The sequence below is a fragment of the Carcharodon carcharias genome, chromosome 1 (assembly GCF_017639515.1).
Source record: "Carcharodon carcharias isolate sCarCar2 chromosome 1, sCarCar2.pri, whole genome shotgun sequence".
NCBI classification, from domain to species: Eukaryota; Metazoa; Chordata; class Chondrichthyes; order Lamniformes; family Lamnidae; genus Carcharodon; species Carcharodon carcharias.
The window spans coordinates 196,752,498-196,775,860 of record NC_054467.1 but is presented as its reverse complement, the minus strand read 5'-3'; the positions used below and the strand labels follow the sequence as shown (position 1 = coordinate 196,775,860).

At 41.7% G+C, this 23,363-nt stretch overlaps 1 protein-coding gene across 10 annotated transcripts in view; it reads right to left on the bottom strand.

Moving 5' to 3' along the window:
* Positions 1 to 23,363, bottom strand: part of LOC121285080 (probable E3 ubiquitin-protein ligase HERC1) — a 436,191-nt gene that overhangs the window by 178,962 nt on the left and 233,866 nt on the right. For all 10 annotated transcript variants that reach the window (XM_041201223.1, XM_041201218.1, XM_041201210.1 and 7 more), the window contains 3 exons: positions 15,990 to 16,091; positions 9,904 to 10,117; positions 7,124 to 7,251 (listed from right to left, as the gene is read on the bottom strand). In XM_041201223.1, coding sequence (XP_041057157.1) covers positions 7,124 to 7,251; positions 9,904 to 10,117; positions 15,990 to 16,091 — 444 coding nt within the window. The remainder of the gene's footprint in view (positions 1 to 7,123; positions 7,252 to 9,903; positions 10,118 to 15,989; positions 16,092 to 23,363) is intronic.

Below are 23,363 nucleotides of genomic sequence, written 5' to 3'. Positions count from 1 at the left end.
TTAATTCCTTAAATTTACTCCGCTATTACATAATTAAGCAATGATGCACATCATTTATGATAGTGTTCCATAATTATTAACCTGTAGCATTTGAAACAATAACAAAACTGCAAGCTATTTTATATTTTGGTTAAAGGAATAACTTCTGTGGTGCTTAACTAAATCTCACAATCCACTTTTATAGTGATGGAATACACAGTAGGGTCACTCAGCGTTCACAAATTGGAAAAACTGTTTCATTTGAACTAAATCTATATTTTCTTTTTACATGTCATATATAAGATTTTGATAATACTATTAATTCTTAAGGTTTTATGTTAGTCTGAGGTAACATTTATGGGTTTTATCTCGAACACTTTTTAAACAGCTCAGTTTAAATTTCTGCTAGTGAGACAATTTACAGTTAAGGCAGCTGTATGTGAGGAACTGGTGTTAATGACTTAGTTACTTTAAAGTTACCGAAAAGTCTGGGTTTAAGGGGCTATATTTTGTTTTAACTACGCTATGCAATTGAGGGTTTCTTTGTCAGTTTTGAAGAAATAAACAAAATGTTTGAGCTCTGCAGCTTGAATTTAGGATGACATCTTATATTTAAACAAAACCATTTATTATTAGGTTTAACTGATTAACAATATCTGTAGGGTGGAACATCTATATTAGAGGAGAACTTTCCTTTTTCCTACCATTATGGTAAGGAACTGTTATTAACCTTCGTTCTCAATGGCTTTAGTATCTGTGAGACTTGGGTTAAAATATGTTGATGTGAATGTTTGCGATAGGTTGTATTATTGATAAGGATGCAACATCGTACAACTGATCTGTATCTACAATGATGTGCCATTTGTTCACAACGGAATATATCTCTGGGGGCCCAGAGAATAAGGTATGGAAATTTGTCTTCAGTCTACATGACTCTAGTTACAGAGGTGGGGGTGATACCAGATGACCCTCGCCCTAAGCCAATCGAAGAGATTAATTTGGACTATTTCCAGATAAGGGATGAGAACAATCAGAAGTAGAGATAAAAGTTGGAAAATCAAAGTCGTCATTGGCACAGCTTTACCATGGTTTCTTCTTCTGAGATACAGTTCAACCTAAAGTTATCTCAGAGACATAGAAGAAAGATATCACCATGTTGGCAACACTTGAGGAATCCTAGGGCCTTAAGTATATGTAAAATCTTGCTTAATAAATTCTACTTGATTCATAAATACTAATTATTCATACCTTGTTAGGTCAGGCACAACCAAGGACCCCAATCTTAGAAATTGAGAATTTGGAACTTAAATGTGTAAGTTTCAGGGGTTTTAAGGTATAAAACTATTTTACTTAAAACATTTATTTCCAGTGACTTCTGTCTTTGTGGGGTAGGTTAGCCCAGTTGGCTAGATAGTTAGAGTGTGATGCAGAATGATGCCAACATCTACCACCTGTACAGCTGTGGTAGCTCATGGATGCCTGCCTCCTTGCCTTGCCCCATGTTTGATTTGGAGTGGTGGCCCTCATGTTATGCAACCAATAGAGAGAGATGCCTATGATCCTTCATGGACTATGGCTAATTGCCATTCTGTCTTTGCTTCAGATTATTAGAATTTGCATTCTTCTTCCTGCCATTTCAATTCAATCAGGGTTTTGTACTCATTATAGGGAACAATGTAAAGGCCAAGGAATGGAACAATTTTCCACTTTTTGTACCCATTGTCAAACTCACCTAGTAAAATATGGTTACATGCTGCAAATCACACAAGTACAAAAATGTCATAAAACTAGTCATCTTTGTGGCCTAACTAAAACTACTAATCTACTCCCAATTAGTGTTAGGGGTATCTCTGCTTTTCACTCAGGTCTACTTGAAACTGATTCAGACTGCTCAAAATTACTTCATTTCAGAGTCTATCACTTCACCAACCTTCTCAATCATCCAATTGCCTTTTTTCCAGACAGCTATGTTTGTTATCCAATCTTCGATGAGCCACAATTTCCTTCAGGTAAACACTGGAACCAATTTTTCCCCACCACAAAATCCATATCCTCACCACTGATTCCATCTCCCACTAACTTATCCTTGCTTCAGGCTAAACTGCCTGCTTCACCTCAAAATGCTGCCAGCCTCCTTAACTGCCTCGGTCCATCTGCAGCTGAAACCCTCAACTAAGTCTTTGTTATTTCTAGGCTTGATTATTCCAATACAAAAATAAAAATACCTGGAAAAACTTAGCAGGTCTGACTGCATCTGCGGAGAGGAACACAGTTAACGTTTCGAGTCCGTATGACTCTTCGACAGTTCTGTTGAAGAGTCATACGGACTCGAAACGTTAACTGTGTTCCTCTCTGCAGATGCTGTCAGACCTGCTGAGTTTTTCCAGGTATTTTTATTTTTGTTTTGGATTTCTAGCATCCGCAGTTTTTTGTTTTTATCTTTGATTATTCCAATGGTCTCCTGACTAGCTTCCCATTCTCTTCCCTCCATAAACTTCAACTCAATCAAAACTCTGCTGCTCATATCCTTTCTGCTTCAAGTTCTACACCCATCAGTCTAACCCTATTTACCTGTATGGACTCCTGGTCTCCAAACACCTAAACTTTAAAATTAAGAACTTAAGAGGATCAGGGGTAGTCCATATGACTCCTCAACTCTGTTCTGTCGTTCAATAAGATCATGGCTGATCTTTGACCTCAAATCCACTTTCCTGCCCAATTCCCATTTTCCCCGATTCGCTTAAGAGTCCAAAGATATATCTCAATGTTTATACTCAATCACTGAGCATCCCCACCCCTCTGGGTTAGAGAATTCCAAAAATTCACAACTTGCTGAGTGAAGAAATTCTTCCTCATTTCAGACTTAAATGATTGATCCCTTGACTGATCCCTTATCTTGAGACTATGTGCTCTAGTTCTAGACTCTCCAACCAGGGGAATAACCTTTCAACATCCACCCTGACAACCCCTCTTAGAAACTTATATGTTTCAATAAGATAACTTTTCATTCTACTAAGCTAGTGTGTAAAGGGCCATTCTAGTCAACATAGCATCACTGAACAACCTTCTCATCCCAGGATTCAATTTCATATTATCCACGGTAAGTACATATTTCCTTAGATGAGGAGATCAAAACTGTGCACAGTGCTCCACCAGCTGTGGTCTTGCCAAAGCGTTATACAACTGTAGCAAGACTTCGTTACTCAATCCCTTTGTAATAAAGGACAACATGCCATTTGCCTTTCTTACTGCTTACCAGTATGCTAACTTACTCTCTCTCACGCTGGCTGATCCCCTGGTATGTTCCTCATCTCTGCACCTTAAGTCCAAAGGACGAAGACTTGAACGGCAAACACTGGTTTAGCCATTCACCCGAACATCTAGCAGGACCACATAGAACACTGTTAGCTCCTGCTCTCATCCACTAAAACTTTTCAATATTCCAGGGTCATCCTGAAATGCAAAGATAGTCCCCAGTTTCTTTACTGCAAACCATCTCCTTAAAACCCCTTTCCTCTGTTTCCTCCAACAATAAGTACAAGGAGCTCATGGGCTTCATTTTCACAAAGATTGAGACCATCCAATCAGCTGCCTCTACCTCTTCCAATAGCCCACCAGGCCAAACTTCTTCTAAAGATTCCCCTTGCCCTAGCCTTGAACTCGAATATTTCATTAATTTTTCTCCCATCTCCAATCATGCCCTCTCCATGAGGCCCACCTCCTGCTCCCTCAATCTTATTCCCACTAAAGTGCTGACCATCCTACATCCCCTCCTGGTCCCTATGTTAGCTGACATTGTTAACAGTTCTATCTTTCACCTTTATATCTGCTGTCACCATCCCCTCCTCAAAAATCTAACTCTTGACTCCACCATCCTTGCAAGGTGTTGCTCCACCTCCAACCTCCCTTTCCTTTTCAAAATCCTTGAACATGTTGTCAACTCCCAAATATGTTCCCAGCATTCCCAGAAATCCTTGTTTGAATCCCTCCAATCAAATTTCCACCACGGCCACAGTACCGAAATGACTTAAATCAAGGTCACAAATGACACTTATGTGACTTTGACACAGATAAACTATTACTCCTTGTCCTTCTAGTCCTATCTGTAGCCTTTGACATGGTTGACCCTACCATCCCCTCCAACATCTTTCCACCGCCATCCAGCTGGGTGGGACTGCATTTTCCTGGTTTCATTCTTAGGTATTTAATTGTAACCAGAAGATCAACTGCAATAGCTTCTTTTCCTGCTTCTGCACTGTAACCTCTGGTGCCCCCTAAGGATCTATTCTTGGCTCCCAACTATTTATCACCTACAAGCTGCTCTTTGGTGAGTTCAACTGAAAGTATAGTTGGTTTTCACATGTATGCTGGCGACGTCCAGCTCTATTTCACCACCATCTCTCTCAACCCTTCTATTGTTGCTAAATTATCAGATTGGTTATCTGACATCCAGTACTGGATGAGCAGGAAATTCCTTCAGTTAAATATTGGGAAGACTGAAACTGTTATTTTTGGTCCCTCTCCAAACTCCATTCTCTAACTACTGACTCCATGCCTCTCCTGGAAAACTGCCTAAGACTAAACCAAAATGTTTGCAACTTTGGTGTCATATGTGACTTCATGATGAACTTCCCACCGCATATCTATGCCATCACCAAGTCAACCTATTTCTAGCTCCATAATATTACCTGACTTTGTCCTTGCCTCAGCTCATCTGGAGCTGAAACCCTCATTCATGAATTTGTTACCTCTAAATTTGGCTATTCTAGTGGATTTGTGGCTGGCCTCTCACATTCTAACTTCCATAAACTTTGGTCCCCAAAATTCTGCTGCCCATGTGCTTACTCAGACCATTTCACACTAACCTATCACTCTTGTGCTCACTGACCTACACTGGTTCCTGATCAAGGAATGCCTCAATTTTAAAAGTCTCATCCTTGCTTTCAAATCCCTTTATAGCCTTGACCCTCCCTATCTCTGTAATCTTCTCCAGTTCCACTGGCTTTTAAGCTATTGGCGCACATCCAATCCTGGCCTCTTGAACATCCCCATTTTAAGTGTTCTGCCATTAGTGGCTGTGCCTTCAGCTGCCTAGGCTTTTTTACTTTAACGCATTCATTAAAACCTACTTGTTTTTGGTCATCTGCCCAAAATTTGCCTCGTTGTTTAATTTTGCTTTACAACACACCTGAGGAGCCGCTTAGCATGTTTATTAACATTAAAGGCACAATATAAGTTGTTGTATAAGGACACCAAATCTCTCTGAACAGCAACATTTAAAAGCTCCTCACCATTTAAAAAATAATTTGATTTTCTATTCTTCTTACCAAGATGAATAGCTTCACATTTCACCATCTGCCACTTTCTTGCTTGTCTATATCTGTATGCAGACTCTGTCATCCACACACCTTGGTGTCCCACCTAGTTTTATATCATCAGCAAACTCAGATACATTACTCTTGATACCTTCATCTAAGTCATTAATATAGATGGTAAATAGCTAAGGCCCTACCACTGATTATTGCAGCACCCAATTACTTACAAGACAAAAACAAAATTACCTGGAAAAACTCAGCAGGTCTGGCAGCATCGGCGGAGAAGAAAAGAGTTGACGTTTCGAGTCCTCATGACCCTTCGACAGAACTTGAGTTCGAGTCCAAGAAAGAGTTGAAATATAAGCTGGTTTAAGGGTGTGGGGGGGGGGGGGCGGAGAGAGAGAGAGAAGTGGAAGGGGTTGGTGTGGTTGTAGGGACAAACAAGCAGTGATAGAAGCAGATCATCAAAAGATGTCACCAAAAGAACAAAAGAACACATAGGCGTTAAATTTGGTGATATTATCTCTCTCTCTCTCTCCGCCCTCCCCCACACACCTTAAACCAGCTTATATTTCAACTCTTTCTTGGACTCGAACTCAAGTTCTGTCGAAGGGTCATGAGGACTCGAAACGTCAACTCTTTTCTTCTCCGCCGATGCTGCCAGACCTGCTGAGATTTTCCAGGTAATTCTGTTTTTGTCTTGGATTTCCAGCATCCGCAGTTTTTTTGTTTTTATCTCAATTACTTACAGCCTGCCAACTTGAAAATTCCCCTGTCCATTAACCAATCTTCTATCCACTCTTGTTATCCCAACCACATGAGGCCTTATTTCGTATAATAACTTTTTATATTGTCCCTTATTGAATGCCTTTTGGAAATCCAAATATACTGCATCCACTGGTTTCCCATTATCTATCTTGCAAGTTACATCCTTAAAAATTTTAGTATCTTTGTCAAACATTATTTCCTCTTCATAAAACCATATTGACTTTGCCTACTCATGATGTTCTTGTTAACATCTCCTTAATAATGGATTTCAGCATTTTTCCAACACCTGAAGTCAAGCCAACCGGTCTATAAGTTCCCTATATTCTCTCTCCCTCCTTTCTTGAATAGTAGTGTTACCTTCATTACCTTTCAATCCACTGGGACTGTTCTAGAATCTAGGAAATTTTGGAAGATGACAATTGATGCATCCAGTGTTTCTGCAACTACCTTTTAGAACCCTTGGATGTAGGCCATCAGGCTCACATATTTGTCAGATTTTAATCCCATTAGTTCTACTAATATTAATTATTTAAGTTCCTCACTTTCATTATCCCGTTTCCCCACTTTTTGTGTCTTCTATTGAAAAGACAGATGTAAAGCATTTGTCTAATGTCTCTGCCATTCCCATAATCCCCATTATAATTTCTCTTGTCTCGGGTATGTGTAGAAGCTTTTACAATTTGTTTATTCATTCAATTTTTTCCATGTCCACCATTTTTTTGGCCATCCTCAGGTCAAATTCTACCAATCCTCCGGCTCACTGTTTTTCTTTGCAACATTGTTAGCCTTCTCTTATAATCGAATACTATCCTTAACTTCTTTAGTCGATCACAAATTCTTATCATTTTGTTTAAATCCTTGCATGGTCTCTCCTCATCCCATCAATATCTGGCCCTGCAACCCCACTCCTCTGCTTCTCTTTTCTTCTGACTCTGGCATCTTATGCATTTGCACATTTTGCCACACCACTGTTGGCAATGCCTTCAGTTTTCTAAGTCAACTTGACAACAGCAACAGTAGAATCATGACTTGTACTATTGGCTTATATAACTGCATCTTACCAGTTCCTCTGAATGCAGATCGCTGTCCTTGACTTGCTCTACGTCTTCGAGCAGGTGGAGGCCTATTTCTAGTCAAATGCACATCTATAAAGTTTCCTCTTTCTATCTGATCCAAACCATCAGTTGTTCTGTTCATCAATAAGAAGGAAGTTGGGGAAAAGCAAAAGGTCAAGATAATAAAAGCTAGGAGTTATTATTGATATTTTAAGACAGCTTTGTAGCATTTTATACAAAATATAACTCTAATAAACTGCTGGTAATTTAAACAGTCTCCAAGATTCTCTAATTTGGATTGTTTACTAAGTGAGCATGAGAAAAATCAATGGAGAAGATGATGTGAGCCAATATGTAATTGCGTTTTAAATAACTCCATTGTCTTGATTACCTTTTTTGTATGTTAGTCCAAATATCACCAAGTAAAGATATTTTTGGGATATACACCCTCTATTCCTCTGTTATATTTACTTGCTTTAATACTTAGATGATACTCTACTAAACCTCTTTGTATCTAGACGGTTAAACTTAAATTCCTTTACTTTCCTCACAACTCAACTCCTTTATGCTTGGGAACAGTATCTTTTTTTAAGTATCATTTCCAACGGAAGCATCTCTTTTAGTATGGCATCGTGACCAACACAGAATTCAAATGTTCTCTGGCAGGAGCATTATAAAGCTTTAGTACAAACATCTGTAGACATACTTCATTATTCGAACTATACAGTCTAATATTCTACTAATTTCTTTAAAATGTATTTGGGGAATTGTGAAAGTGGCTTGCCTACTGCTACTTCCAAAACCTAAGGGTCCATGTATTCCACATGTAGAGTGTCTGCCCAATTGCATAACCTACCTAAATCCTTTTGCAAATCTTATACTCTTTCATCTCACTTAAATGCTGTCTAATGGGTAAGTGTGAGGTTATCCATTTTGGTCAGAAGAATAAAAAGGCCACTTATTATTTAAATGGAGAGAAACTTCAGAATGTTTCAGTGCAGAGGGATCTGGGTGTCCTCGTGCATGAATCGCTGAAAGCTAGTATGCAGGTACAGCAGGTAATAAGGAAGGCAAATGGAATTTTGGCATTTATTGCTAAAGGAATAGAGTGTAAAAATTGGGAAGTGTTGTTGCAACTGTACAAGGCATTGGTGAGACCGCACCTGGAGTACTGTGCACAGTCTTGGTCCCCTTCCTTGAGGAAGGATGTAGTTGCACTGGAGGCGGTTCAGAGGAAGTTCACTAGATTGATTCCAGAGATGCGGGGCTTGTCTTATGAGGAAAGATTGAGCAATTTAGGACTATACTCACTAGAGTTTAGAAGGATGAGAGGAGATCTAACTGAGGTTTATAAGATGCTAAAGGGGATGACAAAGTAGATGTGGAGCTACTGCTACTTCCAAAACCTAAGGGTCCATGTATTCCACATGTAGAGTGTCTGCCCAATTGCATAACCTATCTAAATCCTTTTGCAAATCTTATACTCTTTCATCTCACTTAATATCCCTTGTGGGGATATTCTAGAATGAGAGGACATAGTTTTAGGCTAAGGGGTGGTAAATTTAGATCAGAGATGAAGAGGAATTACTTTTCTCAAAGGGTCGTGAATTTGTGGAATTCACTACCTCAGGGTGCAGTGGATGCTGGGATGCTGAGTAAATTTAAAGAGGAGATAGACAGATTTTTAATTAGTAATGGATTGAAAGATTATGGGGAGAGGGCAGGAAATTGGAGTTGAGGCTGAAATGAGATCAGCCATGATCATATTGAATGGCGGGGCAGGCTCGAGGGGCTGAATTGCCTACTCCTGCTCCAAGTTCTTATGTTCCTACTTTGCTGTCATCAGCAAATTTGACCAAAAGTGATACCTATATTGATTGCTAATTCCTTTAGATTAGATACAACAGTGCTAAACAATGTTTGATATATTCATGTGTTAACTATTAGAGAATAACTTTTTTCCTAAAGAAATCCAAAAGTAAATGATTGCAAAGTTAATTTCAATTCAGACCTTTAGTGAATTATTTCTTTTGACAGGAACTAACTGAACATGACGTAGGAACTACTGCTGCCTTACAATCTAGCTGACATTATGGTACAAGCTCTGCCCTTCTTTCATCCTAAAGCAGAATTAATGATTTTGTAATGGATTTGAAAAAAAAGTTTAAAGCATATTTTAATTTATTGGGGCTATTGTATTCTATCCTACTTAAGCAGAAAATCTTAAAATTCAGAGGAACCAAATTACAGTACATAAGATTGGCTGACTTTGAAAATATTATCCAGTCAGTCTTACTTGCTAAGAATTTTTCTTTTCCGTATATTTAACAGTTTCTCTTTTAAATGTTATTTTGGATACTGCTTCTACCACATTTTACCGATAGGGTTTTCTACATGCTCACAGCCCTATTAAAAAGGCTTTGTTAAATACTTCCTTTGTGTTTTTGGATACAATTTAAATTTATGCCCTCTAGTTCACTGACAAGGAAAATGAGGAAAAACTATTTCCACTAATCAAAAGCTTTGATAACTTTGAATACATCTTATTAGATCTTCTTTCAACCCTTGTTATTCTAACAGAACAGCACTTTCATCTCAGCTTAAGACTAAAGCGTTTTATCTCAGGTATCAGCTTGTTAATTCCAAAGTAAAAATTTACCTTTAAAAAAAAATGGATTGGTGGAGAATTTATCTTGTGAACGATTCTCAAACCAAACTTAGCTGATATCAGTGATAAGGTTTTGAGCAAAAGCCCAAATACTAACTTCTTCAGACTTGTTGCTTACCCTTCAATTGCATCTTCCCTGTCAACACCTTCAGGAGACATGAGTGTTGTTGCTCGATTGTGCATTATAACTTCAGGCTCTACAGGTGTCTCTAAATCATTGTCCATAGTTGCAGAAGAGTAAACAATGACTTCCTGTTCCTCCGCTAGTGGATGTTCTAACATCCAGCTGGCTAGTTGTTCAATTGATTGTGGGTCTGCATCCCCAGAAACACCTACATAAAGGGAATCAGCAACATCCATTTATATTTGTGCACATAGATCAAAAAGGTACTTGATAAACATGGAAATTAAGTACAATCAAAGAATCACAGTGCAGAAGAGGCCCTTCAGCCTATTGAGTCTGGACCGACACATGAGAAACATCTGACCTACCTACCTAATCCCATTTACCAACACTTGGCCCATAACCTTGAATGTTATGACATGCCAAGTGCTCATCCAGGTACTTTGTAAAGGATGTGAGGCAACCCGCCTCCACCACCCTCCCAGGCAGTGCATTCCAGACCATCGCCACCCTCTGGGTAAAAACGTTTTTCCTCACATCCCCCCTAAACCTCCTGCCCCTCACCTTGAACTTATGCCCCCTTGTGACTGACCCTTCAACTAAGGGGAACAGTTGCTCCCTATCCACACCCCTCATAATCTTGTACACCTTGATCAGGTTGCCCCTCAGTCTTCTGTGCTCCAATGAAAACAACCCAAGTCTATCCAACCTCTCTCCATAACTTAAATGTTTCATCCCAGGCAACATCCTGGTGAATCTCCTCTACACCCCCTCCAGTGCAATCACATCCTTCCTATAATGTGGAGACCAGAACTGCACACAGTACTCCAGCTGTGGCCTCACCAATGAATGATGCACATATTTAGAAAGTCATTATCTTGTAACTGCAGCATTTCTATTGCATTTTCTGGTATCAGTTACTTACAACACTGGATAAACCAACCTACCTTCTTACAAATGATTAAAATTGAGAGATTAAGAACCAAGGGGCAGAGAAGCTTATATTATATCTTGCTTTTACAGGCCTTAGCCCATACATAAGCCCTCCCCTCATCTGGGGACTATGTGGCTTCCTTTGCTACTAATTTTCACTCCCTCCTTGGTCTCCTACTTCACTGCTCTTTTAACAACATAGCCTGATATGTTGCTTCTCTATTCTCCTATGTGACTCAACACCTTCGCACTGAGGATGTACTTGATGATATTGTGTCCGTGGTCTATTTCGTAGCTTCACTTGGTAGGTCCTGAAATGTGTGGCCTGCCCCCTGACCCCCAATAAGTGAGCCAGAGAAATTTAACACCAGTACCCACACTCCATCTTCCCACCAGGTAATAATTATTCTAGACAAGTGGAAGGTCAACCCTTCCTGTCTGCTGTGGAAAAAATCTGCTCCCAGACTCAGAAGGTACATTTTCCTCCACCTGAAGAAAAGACATATCCTGAAAGATGGAAAGCAACAACAAAAATGATTATCTCCCACCCCACAACCCAATACAGCTGACAACAGCTATGGGTCTTACTGGAACACAACATAGACCTCATTCACTTTTCTGACCCCTACCAGCAGATAAGAATAACAAATACTGGTTGGCTTGCATAATCCTTTCCAACCCTAATCATAGGATAAAAATATAGCCAAGGGTTCCAAAGAGCCAACCTTAGTAACAATAGTTCCTTTGGAACAATGGTCTGAATCTTGCTCTCTTCGGGCATGCGCGATTGGCAGACTGGAAGCAGGCACGATATGCGCTTCCGGCTGCGATCGGCCCCTGGCAGGCAGCGTGAAATGTGTGCTGAGGAATGCTCAGCGCTGCTAGGGAGGTCGGGCACCGAGAGAAGTGAGGGTGTGACAGGCGCTCCCTGAAGGCCGACAGTTGCTATGGAGTTGCCTCGTGGAGCTGCAGCACTGTAAAAATAAAATGAGCTCAATAAAATGCAGCAAACTGTGTCGATACTGAAAATTCAAGCACCTGTTAGCAGACCACTATGGGGAGGTGGTGGCATATTGGTATTGTCACTAAACTAGCATTCCAGAGACTCAGGGTAATGCTTTGGGGACCTGGGTTCAAATCCCACCATGGCAGATGGTGAAATTTGAACTCAATGAAAACCTGGAATTAAATGTCCAATGCTAACAATGAAACCATTGTCAATTGTCATAAAAACCCATCTGGTTCACTAATGTCCTTTAGGGAAGAAAGTCTGCTGTCCTTACCTGGTCTGGCCTACATGTGACTCCAAACCCACAGCAATATGGTTAACTCTTAAATGCCCTCTGAACAAGGGCAATTAGGGATGGGCAATAAATATGGCATAGCCAGTGATGCCCACACCCCATGAACAAATATTAAAAAAACACATAGCACCTCATCCCTCAAACATCTTTTATTTTATTTAACCCCAGACATTTCATCCTGCCTTGGATATAGTTTGTAGTGAAAACGTGAAGGCCAGCTGGCCGTTTGGCCCGTCCACCAACAGGGAAAGTGGATGGGCCACGTAAAATCACTGACAAGTGGCTCCTTAATGGGCTTGTCGGAGGACACGATTGGGAATCAGAAGCACGCCCGCCAACCAGAGTGTTGTGCACCAGCGTGATGACGTTGGGATGCATGCTTCTTACTCTTCTAAATTCCAATGGATACAAGCCTTGCCTGTCCAACCTTTCCTCATAAGACAACCTGCCCATTCCAACACATTTACATCTTTCCTTAAATAAGGAGACCAAAACTGTACATAGTATTTCAGATGTGGTCTCACTAGTGCCCCGTTCAACCGAAGCATAACCTCCTTGTCTATGTATTCAATTCCCCTCACAATAAATGATAGCATTCTATTAGCTTTCCTAATTGCTTGCTGTACCTGCAAACTATCCTTTTTCAATTCATGCACAAGGACACCCAGATTCCTCTGAATCTCAAGGCTCGGCAATCTGTCACCATTTAGATAATATGTTTCTTTTTTATTCTTGGACAATTTCACATTTGCCCACATTGTACTCCAATTGCCAGGTCTTTGCCCACTCACTTAGCCTATCTGTGTCACTTTGTAGCCTCCTCACGTCCTCCTTCCAAATTACTTTCCTACCTATCTGTGTCGTCAGCAAATTTAGCAACCATACCATCTGTCCCTTCATCTAAGTCTTTTATATAAATGGTAAAAAGCTGAGGCCCCAGCACTGATCCATGGCACGTCACTCATTATATCCAGCCAACCAGAAAAAGGTCCATTTATGGCTAGCTACTGTTTCCTGTTAGCTAGCCAATCTTCTATCCATGCCAATATCTTACCCACTACACCATGAGCTTTTATTTTTTGCAACAACCTTTGACGTGGCACCTTATCAATTGACTTCTGAGAATCTAAATAGAGTACATCCACCGGTTCCCCCTTATACACAGAAAATGTGACTTCTTAAAAGAACTCCGATAAATTGGTTAAACATGATTTCCCTTTCATAAAATCATGTTGACTCTGCCTGATTACCTTAAACATTTCTAAGTGCCCTGCTATAATAGCTTTAATAATAGCTTCTAACATTTTCCCTATGACAGATGTTAGGCTAACCGGCCTGTAGCTTCCTGCTTTCTGGCTCCCTCCCTTTTTGAATAAAGGAGTTACATTTGCTATTTTCCAATTTAATGGAACCGTTCCCAAATCTAGGGAATTTAGGGTATTTAAATTTTTAAGAAAGGTTTCAATAAAACTTATGCACATGTCCCAACTCATTTGACAGTGTCACATGAGGGGACATGGCAGGGAAAATTTTTAAACATGTTTATTAAAAGTTTTAAATCGGAGCTGATCTCCCTGAGGCAGCACTTGGCCTCAGGGAGATCTGTGTGCTCTTTCGCGCACATGCGCGAAAGAGTGCACTCCAGGCTGAGGGAATCCCTGCCCCGGGCCCATAAAGGGAATGCATAGTGCTTTCTGGTGGATGTCACACTGGGCGGGTCTTAATTGGCCTGCTCACGTAAAATGGCTGCACTTCCCCCCCAACAGGGGGAACATTTTTCCGATGGAATCAGCTTCCACAGGTATATTGATTATAACCAACTCAACTTTCCACAACAAAATTACCTGGAAAAACTCAGCAGGTCTGGCAGCATCGGCGGAGAAGAAAAGAGTTGACTGTTTTTGTTTTGGTTTTCCAGCATCCGCAGTTTTTTGTTTTTATCTATTTTTTACAACTTTCCACAATCTGTCCACTTCCACTAAGGGGTTGGCAAACTGCTAGTCCAACATCCAATTTCTTCCAGCGAAACAATCAAGATGCCAAAGTCCTTGTCTTCAGCTGCCACTACAAACTCTGTATCTTTGCTACCATTAATTCCACCCTCCTTCTGGACCACTATTTCAGGTTGAATTAAATTGTTCCAACTTCGGCATACCTTCGGCCCTGACCTGAATTTCTGATCCCATCTCCTCACATTCAAAGTCCATGAATTTGCACCTTCAAAATAATGCCCGACTATATCCCAACCTCAGCCCACTTGCCACTGAAACCTTCATTCATGTATTAATGAGTTCCAAAACTGATTGCTCCAATACTTAGCTGGTTTGTTTCCTATTCTCCAACCTGTGTGAATTTCAGATCTTGCAAAACTGTGCGCCATGCATCCTATCCTGCAATAAGTTCTGCTCACCCATTATCCCTATCCTTATGAGGCTGCATTGTCTCACCATTCCCAGTGTCTCAAACTTCAAGTTCATATCCTTATGATTCAATCCATCCAAAACTTCAAATTGCAGGTCATATGTCTACTAGACATAAAAGAAATTGAAAGGGATGAAATTTTGGATGAAAACAAAAAAACTGCGGATGCTGGAAATCCAAAACAAAAACAGAATTACCTGGAAAAACTCAGCAGGTCTGGCAGCATCGGCGGAGAAGAAAAGAGTTGACGTTTCGAGTCCTCATGACCCTTCGAAAGAACTTGAGTCGAAGGGTCATGAGGACTCGAAACGTCAACTCTTTTCTTCTCCGCCGATGCTGCCAGACCTGCTGAGTTTTTCCAGGTAATTCTGTTTTTGTTTTGGATTTCTAGCATCCGCAGTTTTTTTGTTTTCATCCAAAACTTCATCCCTTTCAATTTCTATGTCTAGTAGACATATGACCTGTCCCAAACTCTGTTCCTTTGCCTGTGGCCTTAATCACACACCATGTGGCTAGGATCTAGGACGCACTACTTAAATGTTTTAGTGGCACATACAATCAGGACTTTCAAAAGTGAAATGGACAAGACAAAAAATTTGCAGGCAATGGAGAAAGGACAGGAAAGTGGAACCAGCTGAGATGTTCTTGCAGAGAGCATATGAGGACACGACAGGCCGAATGGCTTCCTTCTGCACTGTAACCATACTTATAATCTCTTCTTTCATTCACCCCACCATCAGTAGCTTTCTCTCAGCCACCCAGGCCCCACATTCTGGAATTTCTTTTTGAAGCCCCTCTAGCTACTACTAAGTCTTACAATCAAGTTCTTTGAGCAAGCCTTTAGCCACCCCTCATAAAAACCTAGGGTGGGATTTTCTGGCCCCACTCGCCACTGGGATCGTCCAGTCCCGCCAAAAGCCAATGGACATAACCGAGCCACCGAATCCCCCGTGGCAGGTCCCACCATGATGGAGCTGGAAAATCCCGGTCTTTGTTTTCATTTTCCCTTGACACATTTTCTGTCATTTTGGAGGATTGAAACATATAAATGGAAGTTGTTCTTGTAGTAAATAAATCCTTGAATAACAAGCATATTGAACTTCAGAAACAACTGACAACAACTGCTATGCATCATTACTCTCTGCACAAAATACACATCTGGGATCTAGGCCCATTTTTTAAATTTAAAATTGAGAAAAACATGAGGTAAACTTTGAGTTCAGCGCTCCTGGGCATATTGGAAACATCAGGAATTTATGGGCACCTGATAAATGCTTTATACAATAAAATTATATGCCCAACCTATTTTTCAAGAAATCAGTGCACATGCAAGAACAGCTTTGACCATAAGAGTCTAATTTGCCACCAATATGCATATCTGAAATCATTAATTACATCACTATCTCGAACTATTTTCTGTACCTGCAGCATCAACTGCTTTGCAAATGTGCCTCAAAGAAAACCCCATTTCTAGCAAGGGAACAGCAACAGGGGGTGGATGCTCAGGAGGATCACTTCTACAATCTGTTGAAAATTGAAGGAAAAATTATGGCATTAGATTTTCAACATTAATACAGCACTATTATCTTTAACTGAAGATGTAAAAGATCCTCATAAAATTTTAATTGTGAAGCTTTCTTCCACAAAGATAACTTGCTCAAAAAAGTTTGGTATTTTATTTTCAAAATGTAGTTGAAAAGAGGCAGCCCCACCAGAGGTGGCAGCATAGTAGAATACAGTAAGGAGAGAGTAGTCTGGAAATTTGCAGCATTGAATCCAGAACCCGTGAAGTCTCATGGCATGAGGTTAAATTAGGGCAAGAAAATCTTCTGCTGATTACCACCTACTGCCCTTCTTCAGCTGATGAATCAGTACTCTACGAAGTTAAGTGCGACAGAAGGTTGCATGACCTGACTAGTGCCATTTTGGAGCAGCTGCTCCCGCTTCCCTGGCCTCCCGCTCACTGCCTCTCCAGCTTGCGGCTTACCTCCATGACCCTGCAAATTGAAGCTGCTCTCACTAAGTAAGTTGATTCCTGCCCCTCGCGCTCATCTCCCGAGCCCTCGCTCACAGCAACCTGGAGTGTCGGGGAACAGGAGGATTGGCCATGGGGTGGGTTGGGGAACATGACTGGTGGTGAGTCACAGGGTTGAGGAGTGGAAGAGATGGCGAGCAGAAGAGGTGGCGAGTGGGAGAGATGGCGAGTGGGAAGTAAGTAGAAAGAGTTAGCATATTTCTTTTATATCCTTAAATGTATTTTATTTTAAATGTTATTTTGTTTACAAATACAAATATTTAGCAATACAGAGTATTTAAACTTCCAGGGTATAATACTTTTTAATGTATTCTTCTGACAGGGAATGTCCTACAGAACCTAACCAAAGCTTTTACATTGGTTGTAATGGGAATATCTGGTTCGCTTAAAGTTGTTGCATTTAAAGTTTGAGGAATTACTGTAACACAGAATCACAGAATTATGATGATGTAGGAGGTGGTGATTTGGCCCATCGTGTCCACTGCTTAGCCTAACTTACCTTGTCCAGAAATTGCTAGGGTCTATAATTAAGGATATAGTGACTAATGCCTTGAAAATTTTCAGCTGGATTTGTAAAGGTGAAGTGGCATATCAGGATGCATCATGGGATCACCGAGGCTTGGCCAAGTTGCAGATATAAGTTTAAAGTGTGTTAGCAGTAAAAAAAAATCTGGAATGCATATAACCTTTTGGCCAGGCACGGAAGCTGATGATTAACCTGTGGGTCAATCCATGATAAAGGTAAAGGAATGTGACCTTTGGGTCAGAATAAAATAAGTTGATGAGTGGTCTATGAGTCTGTAATAAACTGATAGCTTGACCACAGGGTCAAGATATGCAGATGACGTGATGCAGCAGAAGCAAAATTTCAGGATTGATAGGCAAAGTTTATGTTTTGGAATGAACTGTGGTCATTGTGCTAAAGGTGAGGTCATTCTGTGATTATTTTACAAATTCCTCTGTAACTGCAGAGGTGATAAACAAGTTTATGTTGTAAACTCATTTGTGATTAAGGATGTAACGAATTAGGCATGAAAGATATGAACATTTTGAGTTATCCCGAAGATGGTATATATCACTGACAGAAACTGTATAACTTCAAATTGCGTTTTAGAGCATTCTGAAGGACACTTCCCATGTGCACACTAGTACTAAATAAAAAAAAACTGCTGCTGAAATCCACCAAGAATCAACTCTATGTTAAGTGTCTTTTAAATACTCCACAACAAAGGGTAGGTCACGCCTGATGAATCCGATTGAAATTTTTGAAGAAGTGTCTAGTGGACAAGGGAATGTCTATGAATGTTATTTATGTGGATGTCCAGAAAGTCCCTCATAAGAGACTGTCAGCAGTTGAAGCTCATAGAATTGAAAACAAATTATGATGGCTAAGAAATTGGCTTAGCAGAAGGAGAGAGGGCTGCATTTTGCGTGCCAGTGCCCACCGTGTTTTCAGCAAGGGAGGGGGTGTGGAGGATGCACATAAAATAGGGTGAGTGGGCGTCCACTCCACCACCTTCCCTGCCCACCTCCATAATATGGGGGGTTGGACAGGCGCCTTAATTGGCAGCCTGCCCGCCATATTTAAATAGAGAAAGAAGGTTCAATTAGGCTCGTTACCAAGCAAATTGACCCCAATAACATGCTGCCAACACCACAGAATGGGGTTGGCAAGGGCAGCACTGGCAGCCTGATATTTTTTATGTTTTCAAAGGGCGGGAAGAAAGGAGAGTTTTCTATCTTCAGGGGCTGCGCTTTGCGGAATGGGGTCAGCCCCACCCAACCCAAGATAGAACCCCCAACTTTCTACCTACCCACCTGCTTCCTTAAACCCACCACCCCCAGCCCCTCCCTCCCTAACCTGCTTAAACCCTCTCTGTCCAAGACCCCAGACTAATGTTTCCAGGGATCCAATGGGCCTTATGCTGCTTCCTCCTAGCAGTCCTGGCAGTGGCCAATAATGTGCTCTTGGTGCTGCCGGGACTGATGGAGCTGTCAGCCAATCTGATTGGGCAGCAGCTCCTGAGGATGGGACTTCCTCCCCAGTGAGGAGTGGATGTCTACCACCGGCCCTGTTTAGCCCATTAGCCCACAGCGCTTTATGGCTGAGCGGCAGGCCGACTTTGCTTCTGAGGGCACGAGCCATGTACCCTGCCCCGCCCCCATACAGACACCCACCCTGTAATATTCAGCCCAGGGAGTAGGCATAACAGGAAATAACAACAGATTGCTGGAAATGCTCAGCAGGTCTGCCAGCATCTGTGGAGAGAGAAACAGTGTTAACCTTTCAAGTCCAATATGACTCTTCTTCAGACCCTTTTTGGTTCTGAACAATGTTAAGTCGATCAGATATTCACATTATGACCAATGTAAAAGCTTTGGTTAGGTTCTGTCATCAGATAAAAGCATTAAAACATTTTAATGTTTTTAAGTTTAAATACTGTGCATTGCTAAAATACTATATTCATAAATGAAACAATGTTTAAAATAAATTAGAAAATATAAAAGAAATATGCTAACTGTTACTACTTATCTCCTGCTCGTCACCTCTCCCACTCCCTGATCCTCTGGCTTGCTGCCGATCATGCTCCCGACTCTCTTGCTGACTGAGGACCCCATTCACAGCTTCCCTCTCATGAGCCATTGCTCACAGCGAGGGCTCAGGAGATGAGCAGTGAAAGGCAGGAAGCAACCTATGGAGCGAGAGCAGCTTCAGGTTGCATGGCTGCGGAGGTAAGCTGCAAGATGGAGAGGTGGTGAACTGGAGGGTCGGGAACAGGAGGGCAGGCGATGACGGGAGGGTAAGGGAGTGGGAGCGGCCACTCCAAAATGGTGTCAATTGGGTCACCCAGCCCTACATCATATCCAGAGCAAAACAACATTAATGCAAATCCACAATGCTATTCATGAATACTGGCCCGATTAAAAACATGCTAAATTGGAACGACTTAAGCAAGGGCTTACTGTACTCTAAATTGTAGAATGTGACAAGCGGTGTCCTGCAACGATCTGTTTTAGGGTCTCCATTATTCACTATATTTATTAATGATTTAGATGATGGGATAGGAAGACACATATCCAAATTTGCAAATGACACAAAGAGTCGGCACTGTAAGCAGTGTAGATGGAAATGTAAAACTACAATGAGATATTGATATATTGATTAATGGGCATAATGCTGGCAAATGGGTTTAAATGTAGGCAAATGTGAGGTCATGCACATTAAATTTAATTAATTTGATTAAACTATCAAAATAGTTAGGCAATCAGGAATTAGCTCAAAATCCCATCCTGCTGACTAGAAAGACATCAAGAACAGTTAAGCATGCGCCGGCAGCTGCATTGTGGGTCACGCGCGCATGTGCAACTATTTCTGACGCCTTTCCGGTCAGTGGCAGGAGTTAGTGTTTTGTAACTCTACTAAAACAGATTGGCTGGGGGTGCAGCTAGTTCTGGAGCTCAAACCCTCTACATTACAACTGAGATGTGTTTGGGGCCCATAATCTTTTTCTGCATTTAGCACACTCAACCATTTCTTGATGTCACATGGAGTAAATTGAATTGAATTGGCTGCAGGCCAAAAATGATAGAAGAAGGTCCTTATTAAATGGTGAAAATCTAGAAACAGTGGCGGTCGAAAGAAACTTGGCGAAAGAAGCTTTAAGATCCACAGATCTTAAAATGTCATGAGCATATAAAGAAAATATTAAAAAAGGCCAATGAAATGTTGGCCTTCATATCCAGAGGAATAGAATACAATTGAATAGAAATCATGCTTCAGCTTCACAAAACCCTGGTTTGACCACACTTGGAGAATTGTGAACAGTTATGACACGTTGGCCTTGGTGGGGATGCAGTGTTGATGTACTAGAATGATTTCAAAGGTTAAGCTATGAGGAGAGATTAAACAAACTAGGGTTGTATTCTCTGGATTTTAGAAGGTTAAGAGGTGATTTGATCAAAGTTATTAGGGTGTTCAGAGGAACAGACAGGGTAGACAAAAGAAACATTGGCCAGGATTTTGATGTCAGCGTGTGGGGGCGTGCCCAGCTGACGAGTAAAATGGCACGCGGTGACGTCGGGCGTGTCCTGATGTCACAGCACTTCATTTAGATCTTTCGTTCGGCGTGCACACGCCAGAGGCGGCTGCGTGCCCGCCGAACTGTCAAAGTCCTCTTAAGGCCATTAGGAAACTAATTTAGATAATTAACAGAGCTGCCCATCCAACCTTAAGGTTGGCGGCAGACAAAGAACCCAAGCTGTCTTCGCGTTTTTCAGGAAACCTCATCCACGGGCTAGGTTTCCTGAAGTTTTTATTAAATAAATAAATATTTTTTTCACAATTCATAAACATGTCCCAGCTCACGTGACATTGTCACATGAGGGGACATGTCTAAATAATTCCAATCTTTCTTTATTTAAAACTCTCAACATGAACTTAAATCTCCCTAAGGCAGCTCCGTGCCTCAGGGAGATGTCTGCGCTTTTTCGCGCACATGTACAAAAGAGCACAGGCCCCGACTATCCCTCTTCCCCCCACCCGCACAGGTAGATCGCTGAGCGCTACAGGTCGCGTGTCATGCTGGGCGGGCTTTAATTGGTCTGCCCACGTAAAATAGCAGCGCAGAGCCGATCGTGGCGGCGATCGGCTCCGCGTCCGCTCCCAACCGGCCCACCCAACAGGCAGAAAATTCTGCCCATTATTTCTGCTGGCTGGAGAGTCTAGCTCTTGGGGCCATAGACTAAAAATTACAGCCAGACATTCAGGAGTGAAATTAGGAAACACTCCTACATACAAAGGGTGGTAGAAGTTTGAAACTCTCTTCAGCAGATGTCCATTGATGCTAGATCAATTGTGAATTTTAAAATTGAGACTGACAGGTTATTAGTCAAAGGTTTTAAGGAATACAGGCAAAAGCAGGAAAACTATTAGGTCGTAGATCAGGCAAGTTCTAACTGAATGGGTGAATAGGCTTGAATAGGCCCTTTAGTCATTCCTTTGCCTATAATGATCTACATCTATTTCCTCCTGAGGTCCACACCATCATGGAAGCCAGCCTTTAGCCAATTCGATCACTCCATGTGACATAAAGAAATGTTTGAGTGCGCTAAATACAGAAAAGGTTTATGGGCCCCAACCACTTCTCAGTTATAGTGTTGCTCCAGAACTAGCTGCACTCCCAGCCAAGCTGTTCCAGTAGAGTTACAAAGCACTAGGCTCCTGCCACTGACAGGAAACATGTCAGGAACAGTTGCGCATATGCACTTGGCCCACAATGCAGCCATGCTCAGCTCCCATGAGCCCCCATGCTCACCTCTTCTGGATACCTATCTGCTCGGCAGGATGGGATTTTGACCTAATTCCTGATTTACCTAATTACCTCGATTGAGACAGTTTAATCAGGAGCTAAAATTAACTGACACTTTATGCCTTACACCCATTTGCCACTCTATGGCCAGAATTTTCCAGCCCCCTACACCGCAGCAGGGCTGGCGAGCCATTGAAATTTCCATTCACATCGGCAGGACCGAAATATCCCGCCAGTGTGGGGTGCTGGAAAATTCTGGGCTATGTCTAAAAAGGCACCCAGGACTTTGAAAGAGAAATGGCTGCATCTAGAAAGGGGTTTAAATCTCCCACACGTAACATCACGTAATTAACTTAACACACTCCATAATAAATCAGACCATGAAAAAAAAAAAATATGTTTTAAATGATTTTCCCCAGCATGTTAAGGACTCGTGCAGGGAGTTGGTCCATTGTCCATATAGCTCAGTTGGTAATCCCAGGGTAATCGTTTCAAATCCTATATGGGGTAATTAATTTTTTCTTAAATATTTTATTCAAAGTACTTTTTCATTGATTTTTACAGAGGGAACAATTGATAAATGATACGTAAACTATATACAAGAACTTCCAATTCAGTAAGGATTACACAGATCTAAAAATTGTAACTTGTGCTCTTTATTGTTAGCCTGTGTCCAGCCAACTTGTTTGTTTTAATGCAACCAGCTGACACTCTGGGCGGAATCGACCCAAATTTGCCCTAAATGCGTTTTACCCACCATCCACATTGCCAGGTTTTCATGCCGTATCAACGGTTTTCTGCCTAATTAATTATGTAGCCACAGGAAACACGCCGTCTCACTGGCTGGCGGCCTCTAAATCACCCGCCACGCCATTACCTCACTGTTTCCTCGCTCCAGGTGCCATATCTAAACTGCAGCCGTGCACACAGTAATCAATGCTTGCAGCCCAGGACTGCTCCAGTGAAAGCCAGGAAGAGTTCAGTTACCTGTCACTGGAATACCTTTTGGAGGCCCGCCGTATTGTCCTCCATCCCCTGCTCTAGCCGCAGGAGGTCCAACAATCTCACCACTCCGGCTTGGGAGGTGGTGGCAGTGGTGGTTAGTGCCAATGCTGCACAGAAGAGCTTGGTCATCCAGTGCAGAAGGAGGATGAATGATCTTATCTGTGCCTCCAGGGTAACACATTCACTGGCATCTCACTCACTGCCAGCTCAAGGGACATCACCACTCACTCATCACACACATCCTCACATCTCCACCTGGCCTGATCTCCACTGGAAACTGCCTCCTCAGCCCTCACCATCTTAAGATTACTTGCACAGATCAACATGTGCCCCCACACACACCTTGGGATACCCCCCTTCCCCAGTACAGCCATCGCCCTGCAGCCTCTTCTCTTGTCTGAGGCCACTTCTCCGCTTTCCCCAAGCAAGCCCTAGCCCTGCAGCCCT